We start from the raw sequence: 19,087 nt of genomic DNA on the forward strand, positions 1-19,087 counted from the left end.
AATACCAGTCTAAGTCCCCACAAGAACCTTTCCTTGTACTTGTCCTTAATTCTCCAACATCTGACTTTCCTGATAAATTGGAATTTCACCTGTCATGGACCCATCAGCAGACCTGTCAGTCTTGATCACACCTGCATCCTTCCAGTCATATACATGCATGCTCAATAGATATATGTTGAATTATTCTACAGGTTTTTTGTTTTTTTGAGAATCAGCTTCTAGTGGGAGGCTAGTTTATCTAGTTTATCTTGGAATAAGTTCAACAATAAATGTTATTTTATTTTCTCCTGTGCCATTGAAAAAATCTATATTGCCCATCCCCACCTGTTCTTATGTTGAAAACATGAAGACAGACATAATCAAATTTTATATGAAAAGTCACCTGTTAAATCATCTCTCAAAAATGGAACAGCATATCCTTGAAAAAATTTTAACTTGTAAGAGAAAGTGTCACTAAAGGTGATTCCCACTGCATGTGGGAAATTCTGGAAAATTACGTCATCCATGTCTTTTTCATTTGGTACCCCAATGATTCTTGTTCCTGTGAATTACAAGGCAAAAATAGACATAGAAAATTGTAATTGAGTTTCCCCAACATAAAATCTGTATTCAACCATCATCACATATTTTTATTAGACTTAACGCTAATATCATTTTCCATTTAAAGCAAACTTGAAATAAAAGTCAAGTGGACATTTTTATTTTAATCCTTTAGATTCTAGAATCAGGAGACATGCATTAGAATTTAAGTGTTTTCTTTTTAAAATGATAAATCATTTTAAAAAGAAAATAATTATATATACAAAAAACGTTATGGTGGGATTAGTCAGCATTAGACAATGAAACTATGAAAAATTGTAGTCATTATACAGCTAAGTATTCCAGATTCCAAATTGTAGTCATTATACAGCTAAGTATTCCAGATTCCAAATTCACTGAAGAAAAGAAATTGTATGACCTTTGTCCTATGCAGGAACTAAGATAACAAGCAACTCTATTTATAACAACCAGAAATTTCACTTGTTAGAAATTATGAATTAAAGAGTAAATAGTCAGACTACACCCAGCTTACACATGAATAAATTACACAGTTTGTTCATCTTGATTACATAATAATGTAATTTAGAATGAAGACCCCTAAAGATGTTTATGAATTATACTATATTCAGAAAGAACAACCTTCAGATTATTCATGTTTTCATAGTTATGAAATTACTGTTCTATAATCAATTCCTAATCTTTTACTTAGTTGCTTGTTTGTTTGTTTGTTTGTGAGCTATACATCTTAATCATTATATTTCCATGTTAAAAACATATGTATTCACCAATGGTTATGTTTCCCCTATTCACTACTCTGCAAATTTGAAATTATAAATCTGTTGTTTCATTACATTCCAATAGGAATGTGGGCCTCCTTAAATCAACTGCCCTCAAAGCTAATAGTTCTGACAAAACAAACAAACAAAAAAAAAAACTAACAAAATTGTATGCTATCTTGATGTTTAATTTGTTAGCAAAATAAACAGTTATCACTGTAACCTCAAATTAATATGTGTACATCTTATCAAAAACTACAACTAATATCAGTAATGCTGTCTTGCCATTAGTACACCTACCTTTCATTAAGGGAGCAAATGCTGTTGTATTCATTATCTGCTGAGTTATATTAGAGACTGGAGTATACACAATCATTATAGAAGAGACATTAAATTTGTCTACCCTTCCCAGATCTTGAGGAGGTATTTCAGGTAATTGGTTATTTTCTTTGACTTCTGAAAGCAGACCCACATACAGTCCTAGCAGTATTGGGAGGCCCCATTCCTATAAAATATTTGACAAAAAGAAGTAAGAAGAAATAGATGAGCTTAGATCATTTTCCCTTAAAATCAGTCCACATCAAAGAACTGTTGAAGACAGATTTCAGTTTTGCCATGTAGTTGGTCTCTCCATTCTCTACTCTTCAGAGCAAGGAGAACCCAATGAATATAAATACCAAGTTAATAGCCACATATATCCTTCTCAGATTCTAGAACTAAACTTTTGCAATAATTCATGAACTACGTCACAAGCCATTAGAAACTAACAGGACACCTAATAGGGTGCTAATCTCTACACACATAGGTAGCTAATTCAAGACTCCAGATAAGTATTCTAGATAGGGTTCATGGGGCAAATGTTTTGTCAGTTCTGATACCCTTGTATCAAAAACTAAAGGAAATAAGAAGGAACTGAGTGTTAAAGACTCACTAGTGGATCAACAATGTCAATAACCAGTGGATCAACAATATCAATAATCACTTCCTCCTTTATATCACGTTAGACTAGGTTCCCCACCTCCCAAAATTAAGTGAGACCAAATGTTTGAGTTCTGGCCAGTGGGATGTGGACAGAACTGAAAACATGCTACTTCCTTGCCATGTTCAGGGACCCTCACACAACCTTCCATACTCTGTCTCAAATCTTCCTTTTCCTCATCTTCTGACTGGATGCAGAAAACTCAGTGAAGGTTTGTAAGCTCTAGTGAGATCTCAAAGTCTCTAGTTGAAGAAGTCTAGGTTTCTGAATGACTGTGTGGAGAAGAGTGTACCACCTACCCAACTCACTTCTCCACTACAACCTTCAGATTGCAATAAGAGTAAAACATAAGCCTTCACAGTTAAGCCACTGAAATCTGAACTAGTCACCTGCAGTTAGCCTGCTGCCTGATGCAAACCCACAGTGGTGTGACGTGATCATAATCTCAGAAAAATCTTTAGGTAGAAAATTAACAGTCTTAAATATGAGACCATGAAGTTAACATTTATTGAAAGCCAATTATTTGGCTCTAAATGGGATAAAGTGGTAGCGTTAACAGTTCCTACAATTTACCACTTAATTAAGTGTGCACTTAATCTCTTTTTAAAGATCTGAATAGTAATTTAGTCTTTACAATTCTAGGTTATTGTTCAAAAACTATTATGAGTTTCTCAATTAAACAAATACAAATAGAGACAACCTAAAAACCAACACATCTGGTCTTCAAATTAAAGAATAACATTAGAAATCATTAAGCAACAAAATAAAACTGGAGAAGGAGACAAACTGTCTTACATACCAATGCACTCTCTCTTTTCATCCTCCATTTCTTAAGAAAATTCTTACACAGAAGAGCTTGAGTTTGCTGATACACACTTGTCTGTTTTATTCTCATTTTGACTCTTCATTAAATAAACAAAGAGAAATAAACCAGAAAAAATAAGCATACTAAGAAAAATCATGATTATATTTTTGAGTAAAATATTTACTGCTTCTAAAAATTGTAAAAAAAGATTTAAAATTGTATTGCAATAATTCATGACTAAAGATTCACCTCACATATATTCACTTTATCTGGGGGAGTGAGAGATGGTGGAGAGGTAGAGTGATTTGTTTTCACATTTTTCAGCAACAGAATTCTACACTTTCTAGAAAAACTATCATTTGAGCTTAGAACCTATAACTTCACTTTTTGACCTTTCATAGCAGAATGATGTGAATAATTAAATTATATCTCTTCCTAATAATAGTCATTTCTTGCTCCTTGCACTTTAAATGAAAATCTCAAAGCTAATCAAATTAATGTCAAAATTCAGATTACTTCAGTTCATGTGAATAATAAGTAACATTCATTAGTTATGACCCCAGTGAAATATTTTCTTATAGTATTTACCTTAAGATTGCAGTGGACAACTTTTAACAAAAGAATCAGGCTGTGGGATCACTATCTGGACTCAAAGTGCATTAAATTGGATTCTGAGACACAAGAAGAATAAAACAATTTCTCTTAAATTTCTCAATTTAGTCCCTGAATAACTCAGGAAACAATCTGTGAAACAAGTTTTAAAAAGAAGAAGAAAATAACAAATTACATGGGAAAGGAATTTCATCCAAATGTTATCAAACAAACAGAAGTCTTTTTTCCCCCAGTTTTTATAATCTCCAAATTTAATTATTCTTTCAAATTTGCATATCAAAATATTTATGCAATTCTCTACTGGTAAGAACAGAAAAAAATTTACTATTTTCCTATATTTTACTGTTATACTTACAGGATAAAAGTTGTTTGGGAAAAAACAGAAAAAATTTAGTCATTAAGTCTTCAACATAAAAACATAGAAGTGTTTGAAAACATCTGAAAATTATGATTTTAACAGTGTCCCACCCACATATTTGGCATACTATAGGAAAAAAAAAAAAGCTTTACTTACTGTCAGGAAATTTTTAAAAAGTCCTCTGGAAATGGCAAATCACAGTTCTCCTTGAACCTAGTGCAACAATTAAAAATTTAAAATGTATTGCTGCTTCCTCATTTATTCCTTAAGTAGGTGGCTACTCCCAGCAGTTCTTATTCAGACTGCCTTCTACAGAGGGGTGTAGTCAAGCCAAGCGGCACATGATGAACTTGTTTTGTTCTCTCTCCTTTTAACCCCTAAACCAATTATTCTGCAGGGAAATGACTGTTCAGTGATTGGTTGAGAATAAAACAGACCCTATGTTTGTTCATCTTGTTTTTCAACTCCAGGGATAGGGGAGAAATGGCAAATAAGGAAAATTATACTAGTTCATCAGACATCATGAGACCAAGACAAAGGAAAGAGTAAGAAAAGAGTAAAAAAAAAAAAAAAAAATACTGACCAAAGTTAAAGTTGTATGAGAAATCTTTATCTTTTTTTCCCCCATGATTGATGGTTAAACATGACTGTCAATTATAAACTTGACCAATTCAGACTAAGCAGGCAAACATGCTGAAGCTGAATTTTTTATTTTTTTGTGTTTATTTTTCTAATAAAGCTATGCAAAAAAAAATGACTATTCTGCCTTCAAGAATCTATTAAGATGGAAAATGAAGAATTAGGAACAAATTTCATTTTTCCATTCTTTTAACAGTAGATAAAGGCATGGTAAGAAGTGTGAACAAACTAACAGTAAATATATTGCCAAGGACTAAAAATCTTAAAAGTTTCAGGAGAATTTCTGAGCATGAATACTAGAAAAAAATAAAAACGGAAAAATATTCAATTCTCATTTCAAAGTCTATCTCTCCGAAAAGAATTACAAACTTTTCTTGACCTGCCATAGTAAATGGCAAAACAGGAAACCAAAGTCCATGTATTGGGAAATCTCAAATATTTGATGTGGCTCCCAACTTACAGATGTTAATAATCATAAAACAGAGATGTTCTGGAGCAAAGGGGGATATGTTTAAAAAAAAGAATAACAACAATTATAATTGCATATTATGCATATATTCCTCTCCTTTGAAATTAGTTCTAATTTTAAAAATAGTCAACAGTGAAAGATTACATGTCTTTTACATTAAAAATTGGCAAAAGCAAAGGTGATAGAGGTGTTTTAAAGGTCTCCTGGGGTGTGAGGAAGGTCACACACATAAATTTTGAATCAAAAATAAAAGAATAATTCAGTGTAGGGCTGTGGATGTGGCTCAAGCGGTGGCGCGCTCACCTGGCATGCGTTTGGCCCGGGTTCGATCCTCAGCACCACATACCAATAAAGATGTTGTGTCTGCCGAAAACTAAAAATAAAATAAATATTTTTAAAAAATTCTCTCTCTCTCTCTCTCTCTCTCTCTCTCTCTCTCTCTCTCTCTCTCCTCTCTCTCTCTTTAAAAAAAATTCAGTGTAAGTCAATTGGAACACAGTTCAGTTTTCTAGTTTTTTATTGTTACAGCTATTCTAAAAAGATTCAGGAATTATTTTTACTCTTGCCTTCCTTACAATCATATTAGTAATATTATTACATCTATAATATCAATTATTGCTTTGATTAAATATATTTTCTAATTTTCTTACTGTTTTTATAGATGCTCTGTCTTTTTCTTTCTTGACCTTTTTATTCTGGTTTATTTTCATTTGGGGAAGACTAATGTCTTCATTTAAATGTGAAGATTGCCCCACAAATGTTGACCTATGATGATGCGGAAGCTCTAGCTTCTGACTAGGAGGACAGAAAATAGTGAGATGGTGACTAGGATAAATCCCCAAACAAAAGTTCAGATACATAGCCAAACTTCAACAACAAAAGAAGAAGAAGAAGAGGAGGAGGAGGAGGAGGAGGAGAAAGTAATGAATATTAAGAAAGAAAGAGAAGAAGGCATATACCCAGATGCTAAAAATGAAAAGGGAAATTTAAATTCCCTTGAACCATGAGTGGCATTGTGGACACTGAGCAGGCCAAGAATATATTAGACCAAGACCCATGGCTCAGAGTCTTAATGTCCCTGTGACTGGATGCTTGACAGGTTGGAAAGCTGGAATCCATGTCCCTGTTTGAATCCAGCATCTTGGCAAGACTGTTCGGTGCTAAAAATACACCAGAAAATTTCATCTACTGCCCCAGGGAGAGCCAGAACATATTTATTGCCCAGTCTCTGTGGTAATAAGGAATGCAAAACACCTACTCAGGTAAAGGAAGCAGGAGAGGAATCGCTCTGCTTGGCAACAGGAAGGGTATCACAGCAGTTAGCATGTGCATGCTGAAGCCAAACTGGGGTCCTAATCCTAGCTCCTCCATGCTCTGGTTGAATGTCCTTATGCAATCAGTTTCTTTCCCTCTCCGTTTTTTCACCCATAAAAATTGAGAAATAGAGTGTTTATATACACAAGCCTTTGTGTGGATCAAATTCATTAATGTAAGTACCATGCCCAGCTAGAATACATAAATATTTAAAAAGAATAATAATAGTTAAAATTAAAATCAATGGATAAATTTTACAGCAGATTAGACAGAGTGGAAGAAAACTCCTCTAGTCCTTCATAAACTATATAATAGGTACTGTGAACTATAGTTGCAAATTGTGCTGTTGAACACTAAAACTTATTCTTTCTGTTTTGATATACAAGTTTTATCCTTCCTCTGTTCCCCCTACCCTCACTTTTCCCAGTCTCTAGTAACCACTACTCTATCTTCAGAGCAACTTTTTTTCAAGCGGTATTTATTTTACTGTGTCTGACTTATTTAATTCAACATGATGGTATGGACTTCAGTTTCATCCATTTTGTTACAAATGACAGAATTCCTTTCTTTCTTTTTTAATTTAGTACTGGGGATTGACCCAAGCACACTAACCACTGAGCCACATCCTCAGGCCTTCTTTATTTGTTTTTATTTTGAAACAGAGTCTTGATAAGGTGCTAGGGCCTCACTAAGTCGCTGAGGCTGCCTTTAAACTTGTGATCCTCCTGCCTCAGCCTCATAAACTGCTGAGATTACAGGCAAGCACCACCCCACTGGATCATTTTTCTTTATGGTTATAACACTCTATTTTAATGAATAGACCATTATTGCTAAATAATATCATAAAAATGATGCATATATGCTACATTTTCTTTATCCATTATCTGTTGATGAGCACCTACGCTTAACTCACATTTTGCTGTTAATATTAGCACTGCAGTAAATATGGGGTTGCAGGTATCTTTTGGGATGTTGGTTTTATTTCCTTTAGGTATTTATCCACAAGTGAAACAGGTGATTCAAATGGTAGAACTATTTGTAGCTTTTTGAGAAACCTCTAGACTGTTCTCCATAATGGCTATATTACTTACATACCCACAAACGGTATATAAAAAGTTCCCTTTTCTCCACATCCTGAGCCAGCATTATTTTTTTGTCTTTTGGACAATGGTCATTCTTCTTGGAGTGAGATGATATTTCATGGCTTTGATGTGCATTTCCCTGATGGCTAGTGATAGTGAGATTTTTTTCATATATTTGTTGGACTTTTTAATTTCTTCATTATAGAAATGGCTATTCAGATAACTTAGACATATTTTAAATGGGTTGTTTGATTTTTGTTAAGTTTTCTGAGTTTCTTATATATTCTAGACTTAATTCTTTGTCACATGAATAATTTGCAAATATTTTCTCTGATTCTGCAGATGCAGATTATTCTGTTTTGTTGATTGTTTCCTTTGCTATAGAGAAACTCCATTAAGGCATAAAGGTATGTTACTACAAATCTACGTTGTTTCCCAGACATGAGGATTTATTACTAGTATAAAAACTGGAGAAAAGGAATGTAGAAGAGATCAGGTGTATGTGTGAAGTAGGGAAGAATTTGAATGGAAGTGGGGGGGTGCAGAAATAAAGCAGTAGAAAATATGATCTAAAAGTATGAGTTAACACCTGTAATCCCAGTGGTTCTGGAGGCTGAAGCAGGAGGATCTCAAGTTCAAAGCCAGCCTCAAAAATTTAGTGAGGCCCTAAGTAACTCAGTGAGACCCTGTTTCTAAATAAAATACAAAATAGGGCTGGGGATGTGGCTCAGTGGCTGAGTACCCCTGAGATTCATCTCCGGTACACCCCCGCCAAAAGAAAGTATAAGTTAAAATATAGGAATAACGATTACCAATGGCTGAGGGAATGCACAGTCATCAGTGTACCAAAAGGGTAACACTTGAGTCTCCATACCTGATTTTTAGCCTCACCCCTTGGGAAGGGGTATTACTCTTCTGGTTTATTCTTTGACCTGATATGAGTAAATGTTACTGGCTGATGAACATCAGTTATCTTCTCTCTTCCTTCATTGGCTCCATTTAAGTAGATATTGTTTCCTCCAAATCCAAGCCCAGCCAAGCCCCAACTAGATCTGCTGAACTCTGGCCATGCCACTGACAAATTTGAATAAACAATAATTGTTTGACATCACTGGGTTTGGAGTGATTTTTTTTAATGTAGTACTTTTCTGGCAATAACTCACTAATATAAGCATTATTTTTTTTTCCACTCAGGGAAACATAAGCTCAATCTTTACTTCTTTGCATTGACATTATCTTAAAATCAGAAAATTTGAGTACATGAAAAAAAATGAATATATTCAATTTCTTTTATAATTTATTGAGTTTCTCTACTGATTAACACATGATGTGGTAAATTAGCAACTGAAGGTACCAAAAGGTTGACTTTCAAATTCCTATCACTGTCATCAGTATCTTAAAATTTTCTCTTTCCCTGTAAAATTTAATGATAAAAATTTTATAAAATAAGATAAATAAGCTACACAAATTTTAAAAAGTATTTCTTTTAAATTCCTCCCTTAGAAATGAAATGTTGGTATCCTCATATTTACTCCAATAAGTGATGTCAGTTTCTCCACCATGGGATAATTTTTGTGAACTAAATTGGGATGTTAACATAATATGTTAACTATAGCGAAAAATGCATTAGAGAACCATAAACTCTTAGTTTCCTTTCATTTCAGTATTTATATATTGAATCATTTTCAAATATGGTGAACTATTAAGATCATTAAAACAATTTTGATGACTTGTGGGATTAACTGACATTAATTATAAGAGTCACCTGAGAAACTATTGAATGTCTATCTTGGGAAATGCACTGTTAGCTGATGGCAAAACAGCAGTCAGCCAGCCTGAAAAACTCCTCGCTCTCATGGACCTTTACACTTTGTGGATTAGCAGGACAAGGAAGGAGAGACATTAAACAACTCACTGCATAGTCAATAATTTAATTATAATTGGGCAACTGTGCTACAGGACAAGCAGAGAAAAATCAGGAGAGGGTTCGCTGAAAAACTGACATCTCTCCTGAGAGCTGAAGGTTGTGATCTTTCCTAACTTAAAAAAAAAAAAAAACAAGGGGGAGAAATGAATTACAGTAGATGAGGTAGAGAGAGAAGATGGGAGGGGAGGGGAGGGGGGATAGTAGAGGATAGGAAAGGCAGCAGAATACAACAGACACTAGTATAGCAATATGTAAAACAGTGGATGTGTAACCGATGTGATGCTGCAATCTGTATCCGGGGTAAAAATGGGAGTTCATAACCCACTTGAATCAAAGTGTGAAATATAATTTGTCAAGAACTATGTAATGTTTTGAACAACCAACAATAAAAATTAAAGAAAAAAAAATTGCATGGGGCAGGGGAGGGGTTAAGATGAAGAAGAAAATTCTGAGCAGAGTGAACAGCATATGCAAAGAAAAGAAGAAGCATAGTACATTACAGAAGAGAAAAGAACTCCTTGCAGGAGAGGCGAATAAATAGAGTACCAATGGGGCTGGAGAATTAAACCACTTCCACAGTTCTGGCAAGAGATGATTATGGTGTGGACTAGTTTGGGTGGCAGAACTAAAGAGAAGTATACAGATTTGAGTTTACGATTAAGAGGCTGGATGATAGATTAGACGTGAGGATTGAGCATAAAACATTTACTGTTTGTCCTTTCCAGGAAAAGTTTTCTGGTCTACTAGTTGAAATAGGGTTATCAGAGTTGTCAGCATATAAATTAGAACTAAAATTATGAAAATGAATGAGAATGTCTGGGGAAAGTGTATAAGATTGAAATAGACAGTCAGGATTGAAACTTGCAGAACTACAGATAAAAAGAAGTGGGAAGGAACAGTTGGGAACGTTGGCAAGAAGACTGAGAAGGAATGATTGGAAAAATATAGGGACACCAAGATAATCCTATGTTATTTAGTTGAAAGATCAAGTAAGACAAAGAATGAAAAAAAATGTCAGTGGATGATTGACATGGCTATTTTACTAGCCTTAGAGAAAAACATGACAGAGACAGAAATCAAAATGAGTTGAGTTAAACGTAAACTTCTATTTTCAAGAAGCTTAGCAGTTACTAGAAGGGAGATAGAGTGGCTGAGAAGGAAATGCGGATGAGGGAAGGATGAGGGAGGGTCTTAATACTGAGTGAAGAAATTAATCATTTTAAATCTTGAAGAGACAAATCTAGAAAAAAGGGAGGGATTAAAGAAATAAGAGACAGAGGCAAAACCCATAGGGCACTCTTCTGATGAGGCTGAGAGTGATGAGAACCAGTGTAGAGGAAGGACATCGGCAATGAGGCAAGAGAAGGCAAAGGATCGGGTTGTGATTGGCAAGTCTACACTTTACAGGGTTTATGTGTGAAGTCGGAGGACATGCCCATGTGACAGCTTCTGTTTTATCTGAGAATGTGTTATGGTTTAGATATGAGGTGTTCCCCAAAATATCCTATGTGAGACAATACAAGAATGTTCAGAGGTGAAATAATCAAGTTATGAGAATCTTAGCAATAGTAGGCATACAATAATTAGAATTAAGAGCTCAGAACAACCCTGGAAATGGGAGTTCAGACACCAAGAAACTAAAGGAAAGATTCACAAAGAGGAAAATACAGAGATCAGGACTGAAATTCTAAGAGAAGAATATGTACAAAAAATAATAATAAAATGGCCAATATTTAGAACTTGAGAGAATGAGGGCAAGTTGCAAGCTAAGATACTGCCCTGCTATCTGACCTGTACAGAGCAGGTCAGAGCCTAGAGTTGACAACAAGGAAGAGCATCTAATGGCAGCAGACTGGACATGAAGAATGGTAGCCAGAGGGTTCACACAGTAATTATAACACTTGGGTATTTTTATTTTTTTTATAAGATACCTACATCAAGCTAATTCAGAGAGAGTTTTAGAAAGAAAAGAAAAAACTTACTACTTACAATCAAGGACCCTGAATTTGTCAACTTTCAGTAACCAATTTCTGGTTTGATTGCATGTACATCTTACATATTCTGAACTATACATTTTAACTATTTTTAAATACCCAACAGTAATGCCTTTTCAATGTCATTGCTAAGCTTGACTTTGAATTTCAAACACAGTTGATCTATTGTCCCCCATTATTACCTAAATTGATGATGACTTAACCCTTAAAAGTTATAAAACTCCTTAATTATAAAATTTAACCTGAAGAGTATTTTTTAAAGATTTAACCTTAGGACAAGTGAAATTAACTTTCTATCATGTAGAATAGGGTCCAGTCTGTTTGTGCTACTCCAATCATACTTCTGAAGTGGATTAAACCTCACTTTCGCAATAATAATGAGTCATAAAGGTACAGATCTCAAGGTTGAGAAGGCTGAGGAGTGCATTTCTGTTTCTGAATCCCCCAACTAAATGGCACAATTTGACACACTTACTATCTAGGTAGCCACTAAATAAAGCAAAGTTAAACATTATAGTCATTCTTAGACTGCCTGAGAACCAAGCTTTTTTAAAATTCATGGTTTCCCATTTATGAAGTAAGTATGTAAGATACATAAAGATAAAAACCAAAAATATTCATTATCTCTAGAGTAAAAGATTTGTAAAAGTGATCCTTCTTTGTTTTCAGTTTGAATTCCAGAGATGATCAATTGAAATAAAAATATGGACAGTTAAATTCATTTGAATAAGTGGTGATATTATGTACAAATTACAATGTTCAGAGAACTTGGCTATATTTCCTTTTTTAATAACCTAAAAGGTAGTTTTTAAAGCCACCAAATATAAAAACAGAATCTAAATTCTAATTTGAGAAAGTAGAAAAGAAGAAACACCTATCTTCATTGAATGAATACAGAGGTATTTTGAAGAGCTCTGTAAGCAAACCACACAGGCATTTTAAAAGAAACCACAGGGAAAAGCAACTTGTTTCCTAATGCTTATTCATTCTCAAGAAGTAAAGCCTTGCAAATCCTCAAAAGGATGTGCAAAGAAGTGCCAGTCTGAAAAATAAATTAATATTATTAATGCAGTTTATTTCTGAGTCTATGCATTTTTCATTTTATTGACACACTAAAACATTATATAACCGAGTTTTTAAAATTAAATCACTCATTAGGACTACAACTTAAAATAGAATAATCTAAAAAGTCAGATTAGTGTAATAATTTGAATAAGGTTGATCAAGCATATAGCATTGGCTATATATCTTACATCTTAGTTACCAATACAAAGGAAAGGTAAAATCAAATTTTGACTTACCACAAGAAAATAAGAGGTGCTTAGAAGGACCTTTGATTCACTGTTTTTTTTGTCCAAGCGTATAACTAAGAATTCTTCAAGGATTCCTCTAGAAATATTTGCTTCCTTTAAATATGTTTTTACTCAGTTTGGTTCGGAAGAAGTCATGGTCCATCTGTAGAAAGTCTACCTCCACATTCTTCACCTGATTAATTGTTCAGTGTGGGTTTTCCCCATGTCCTTCTTCTTGTCCAATTACTCTTCAGAGAGTGGAATGGGTGATTAGCTAAATGTGTCATGCAGTATTTTTTTGTTGTTGTTCTTTCTGACATAAACAATAACAACAAAGGCAATAAGACGATCAAATTAAAAAATATAAAGCCACAGTCCTGGATAGCTACACATTAGCTTTCAATAATTGAAAATTAAAAACAGCGCCAAACAAAGAGCAGATTAAAAAGAAAGTTGGAGAAACAGAGAGGAGAAAATGAGGTCCACATATCTCAGAGATCAGATAACTCACAGGAGAACGTTTCAGCTACCTGCTCTTCAGTTAAATGGCTCCTTATACTGATTGATTTCTATGCGTTAAAAAGTATACAAAGTGTTGCAGGGGAAAGGCACACTCATGTATTGCTGGTGGCACTTCAGATTGGTGCAACCAATCAGGAAAGTTGTGTGGAGATTCCTTAAGAATTTGGAATGGAACCACCATGTGATGCAGCTATCCCACTCCTCCGCCTATACCCAAAGGACATAAAAACAGCATACTACAGTGACACAGCCACATCGATGTTTATAGGAGCATGATTCACAATAGCTAATCTAGGTGCCCTTCAATAGATGAATAGACAAAGAAATTGTGGTGTATATACACAATGGAATATTACTCAGCAATAAAAATGAATAAAAGCATGGCATTTGCAGGTAAATGGATGGAGTTAGAGAATAGCATGCTAAGTGAAGTAAGCCAATCCCATAAATGCAGGTAAATGGATGGAGTTAGAGAATAGCATTCTATCAACCTAACAAAAGAGGTGAAAGACGTATACAATGAAAACTACAGCACCCTAAAGAGAGAAATAGAAGATCTTAGAAGATGGAAAAATATATCCTGTTCATGGATAGGCAGAACTAACATCATCAAAATGGCGATATTACCAAAAGTTCTCTATAGGTTTAATGCAATGCCAATCAAAATCCCAATGGCATTTCTTGTAGAAATAGATAAAGCAATCATGAAATTCACATGGAAAAATAAAAGACTCAGAATAGCAAAAACAATTCTAAACAGGAAGTGTGAATCAGGCAGTATAGCGATACCAGACTTCAAACTATACTACAGAGCAATAGTAACAAAAAAGCATGGTACTGGTACCAAAACAGGCAGGTGGACCAATGGTACAGAATAGAGGACACAGAGACCAATCCACAAAATTACAACTATCTTATATTTGGTAAAGGTGCTAAAAGCATGCAATGGAGGAAGGATAGCATCTTCAACAAATGGTGCTGGGAAAACTGGAAATCCATATGCAACAAAATGAATCCCTTTCTCTCACCATGCACAAAAGTTAACTCAAAATGGATCAAGGAGCTTGATATCAAATCAAAGACTCTGCGTCGGATAGAAGAAAAAGTTGGCTCCAATCTACATATTGTGGGGTCGGGCTCCAAATTCCTTAATAGGACACCCATAGCACAAGAATTAATAACAAGAATCAACAAATGGGACTTACTCAAACTAAAAAGTTTTTTCTCAGCAAGAAAAATAATAAGAAGAGGTAAATAGGGAGCCTATATCCTGGGAACAAATTTTTACCCCTCACACTTCAGATAGAGCCTTAATATCCAGAGTATACAAAGAACTCAAAAAATTAAGCAATAAGAAAACAAATAACTCAATCAACAAATGGGACAAGGACCTGAACAGACACTTCTCAGAGGAGGACATACAATCAATCAACAAGTACATGAAAAAATGCTCACCATCTCTAGCAGTCAGAGAAATGCAAATCAAAACCACCCTAAGATACCATCTCACTCCAGTAAGATTGGCAGCCATTATGAAGTCAAACAACAACAAGTGCTGGCGAGGATGTGGGGAAAAGGGTACACTTCTACATTGCTGATGGGACTGCAAATTGGTGCAGCCAATTTGGAAAGCAGTATGAAGATTCCTTGGAAAGCTGGGAATGGAACCACCATTTGATCCAGCTATTCCTCTTCTTGGACTATTCCCTAAAGACCTTTAAAGAGCGTACTATAGGGATACTGCTACATCGATGTTCATAGCAGCACAATTCACAATAGCTAGACTGTAGAACCAACCTAGATGCCCTTCAATAGATGAATGGATAAAAAAAAAGTGGCATTTATACACAATGGAGTATTACTCTGCACTAAAAAATGACAAAATCATGGAATTTGCAGGAAAATGGATGGCACTAGAGCAGATTATACTAAGTGAAGCTAGCCAATCCCTAAAAAACAAATGCCAAATGTCTTCTTTGATATAAGGAGAACAACTAAGAACAGAGCAGGGAGGAAGAGCATGAGAAGAAGATTAACATTAAACAGGGACGAGAGGTAGGAGGGAAAGGGAGAGAGAAGGGAAATTGCATGGAAATGGAAGGAGACTCTCATTGTTATACAAAATTACATATAAGAGGAAGTGAGGGGAAAGGGGAAAAAAAAACAAGGGGGAGAGAATAGCATTCTAAGTGAAGTAAGCCAATCCCATAAAACTAAATACCAATAATGTTTTCTCTAATAAATGGATGCTAATCCATAATGGGAGAAGGGGCCTCATGGGATGAGTGGAGGGATTTGGAAGGGGCAAAAGGAAGTTAGGATGGAGTGTGGAGGTAGGAAATATGATGGAATGAGACAGCCATCATTACCCTAGGTACATGTGTGATTGCACAGATGGTGTACTTTGTGTACAACCTACTTTGTGTACAACCAGAGAAGTGAAAAATTGCTCCATTTGTGTACAATGAATCAAAAGGCATTCCACTGTCATAACTGATTAGAACAAATAAATAAATAATGTTTTAAAGTATCCAAAGGGTTTAAAATAAACTTTGCCATTTGATGCTCAGAGTAAACCTATGTAATTGGTACTATATTTATAGCCACCATTTTATACATTTGAAAAATGAAACTTGAAGGCAAAGTCATTTGCAGGGCAGAGCCAATAGTTGAGTCCAGAACAGCACCTGGACTCCAAGCCCTCTTGCTGCTACCACTATGAAAATCATATCTATCAAAACAATAATATCTAATAACCATTTTAATAGTTTAGACTAGATGGGCAGAACTTTAATGATTGTGTCACTGTTCTCAGCTGCAGCTACACTGGATGTTCTCAGAATGGTAAATAACCACATTTTATCAACCCTAAAAAACTCACTACATTATTTTAACTATAATTAGTACATTTCTGAGGATACAATAGAAGTTAATATTCATTCATGAAAGTGGAGGACAAAAAATGCATAAAGAACTCAGACTATTCAAATAATTACCATTTGCATTTAAGCATATGAAATGAACATTGACTTTAATTGTATTCTTTCTTTTATTGTTAGTGACATTTGTTGTTCTGTTCTGCTGAAATCATTACTAAAACAAAATCCATGAACTGGAAAACACTAAATATTTTATCTGGCTTAATCCCAGATATTAGTGATAACATTTATGTAATAGATAGAAAAAAACAACTAAAATCATATAACACGGACATACAGTATTTTTAGTAACTAAAGGAAAATTTTCTATTTCCATAATTTTAAGGATTTCAGTCTCTAATATAATACATTTAGAAGTCTGAGTAATATACTACATTTAGAAGTCCGAGATCCACACTGCAAAACTGTCACTCATTGGCTTTATCCCAGGAACCAGGCTGCATAAAATCTCCAGGTCTCTGTGCCTCCTTGATAATAGAATGTAGATCTTTCCAATTCTGAGCCTCTGTACATTGAAAATTGTGCTGTTCTGTAATAGAATCAGAGTGCTGAAATTCTTCAGACTTGGATTACACACAGCCAGGCCAGATTATGTGAGCCCAGCCCTTTATCAAACTCTTCCTACTCTCCATAAGTCCTTAATCCCACTTTTGCACTTTGCTTTCAGCAAATAAAACGACTAAATTAAAGAAAACTTTGAGACCATTTGGTGGGGGCTTTCTTCCACATGTCTCTATGTCATCTTAATTTCCCAAAGAAAATGTTTTTCTAAACTCAACCCCTCAATTCAACCCTTCAATCGGATCCCATCACCTAACTTAAAATCTGGCTCTCCTTGTTATCCCACTTAATTTTATTAACTTCTAATATAATCATTTCTCTCTTCTTGCCTTTTTTCAGACATGCCTACTAATTACCTATGAGGAAGTATTTGTCACTGCCACCCTTCCTAAACTATCTTATTTTAGAAACTAGCTCATTTTACATTCACTGCCCAAATCACCACTGTACTAGTTTCCTAGGGCTACATAACAAAGTGATACAAACTGAGCACCTTGAAACAACAGAAATTTATTCTCTCTCAGTTCTAGAGGCCATGAGTCCAAATTTGAACTGCTTATAGAGCCATTCTCTCTCTCCTGGCTGCTGGTGATTGCTAGCAATCCTGGGCAACCCTTGCATCGACTCCAGAACTCTAATTTCTGTGTGGTAATCACAGGGTATTTTATGGACTATTGAGGCTGCAGACAGTTTTCTACACCTACACACAAGGTGTTGCATCATCCCAGTGATATTGTCAGTAATCTGTTACCTTGATGAGTCCTGCTTCCCTGAATTCTGAAGTATAACACCAGGGAAGCATACTAAGGCAAGTGTAGAGTAGAAAGTAAGAAGCTTTATTTAAAGGATAGTAGAACAGACTTCTCCCAGGAGGAAGAAGGAAGTCCCATCCCTTTTATACATCTAAAGTTTTCTTTGTTCTTTTATATTCTTTCCCTTATCTTGTTCACTTCCCTTCATCCTGTATATGTAACTAGGAGATGGCAGTGGGGAAGTCAAAAGGTGGTAAACAGGTGGGCTAAAGGGGCCAGGGAGGAGTGATCCAGGCAGGAGGGAGGCCCAGGGCGAATTAATTAATATTTCCCTGTCTGTCAGGGGTTGCTTTATTAACAATTCTTTTAGGAAGGGCAGTAAGGACCAGGTTTTGGGGGATATTTGCATTTCAATCTCCCATAGCTATTTTTAATTCTGGCTTCAATGGCCATTTCCTTATGCATGTATATACAGATTCCTCTACATTGGAGCATAGAAAGGACACCTAGAGAGTTCATTAAGGTGCATAAGGAAACGTCTGTTTGCATTTCTTTTTTACCAAATATACTGATTGAGTAATATTTAGTACATGGATGAAAATATATTTAGTACAAGAAATGGTACACACATGCAACGGTTCAGATGTATACTTCTTCAGTTTTGTTAATGCTGTCAACCTGTTGTCAAAAAAAAATGTTTTCATGTAGCTTTAAGCAAGAACATAAGAGCTCCCATTTTCCTAAGTTTTTGCAAATGCTTTCCATTATAAGAATTATTAAAATTTTGAAAATTTATCATGAAATGAGTTTCCATTTATAATTCGAGAATTCACATCTTTATATATTGAATCTTCTCTCACTTAATAGGACAAAACTTCATTTATTTGAGCCACTTTTATATCCTTCAATAAAATGTTTATATTTTACCCTTAACTTTTGCAAGGATATTTCTAGATACCTTTGAGTTTCTATTACTAACGCAATAGTATCTATTTTTAATATATTTCCTAATGAATGTTTGCTTGTATTTAGGAGCAGTATAATTTTATGTTAATTTGAATTTGACTGAACTCTCACTAATTCTAATTTATTTGGATTTTTTTAAACAAGAAATTCATTTATAAATAATGATAGCTTTATGATTACTGTTTCCAAAATTCTTAAAACTCTACCAAAGTGGGATTCCTGGTGCAAGCTTGACTTGTTTTAGTCTCATCCTTGGACTATTCTTTAATTTAGCATCCAGTTCTTCTCAAGGTGCTATGTTATCTTTTGTAGTTTGTATTTTTTCACATCGTCCCCCTTTTCTCCAAATGGTTTTTTGTTTGTTTCATTTTATTTTGGCTTTTGTTTATCTTTCCTTCTTATTCTTTTTAAGAGACATTGTCTCCCTGTGTTGCCCAGGTTGGCCCCAAACTCCTGGGCTCAAGTGATTCTCCTGCCTCAGCCTCCCAAGAAGCTGGGACTACAGGCACATGCTACAACATCCAGCTTGTCATTACTTTAAGAAGCACACAGCTAAACTA

The 19,087-nt window shown here is 34.8% G+C and overlaps 1 protein-coding gene across 2 annotated transcripts in view; it reads right to left on the minus strand.

The window, feature by feature from the left end:
* Positions 1-4,400, minus strand: part of LOC114081403 (ATP-binding cassette sub-family A member 6-like) — a 60,084-nt gene extending 55,684 nt beyond the window's left edge. For both annotated transcript variants that reach the window (XM_071604013.1, XM_071604012.1), the window contains exons 1-5: positions 4,227-4,400; positions 3,689-3,844; positions 3,095-3,197; positions 1,617-1,821; positions 383-541 (exon numbers count right to left, since the gene is read on the minus strand). In XM_071604013.1, the coding sequence (XP_071460114.1) occupies positions 383-541; positions 1,617-1,821; positions 3,095-3,190 (460 nt within the window). In that variant the 5' untranslated portion in view covers positions 3,191-3,197; positions 3,689-3,844; positions 4,227-4,400. The remainder of the gene's footprint in view (positions 1-382; positions 542-1,616; positions 1,822-3,094; positions 3,198-3,688; positions 3,845-4,226) is intronic.
* Positions 4,401-19,087: the final 14,687 nt, after the last annotated feature.

The sequence above is a fragment of the Marmota flaviventris genome, chromosome 17, assembly GCF_047511675.1.
Source record: "Marmota flaviventris isolate mMarFla1 chromosome 17, mMarFla1.hap1, whole genome shotgun sequence".
NCBI lineage: Eukaryota > Metazoa > Chordata > Mammalia > Rodentia > Sciuridae > Marmota > Marmota flaviventris.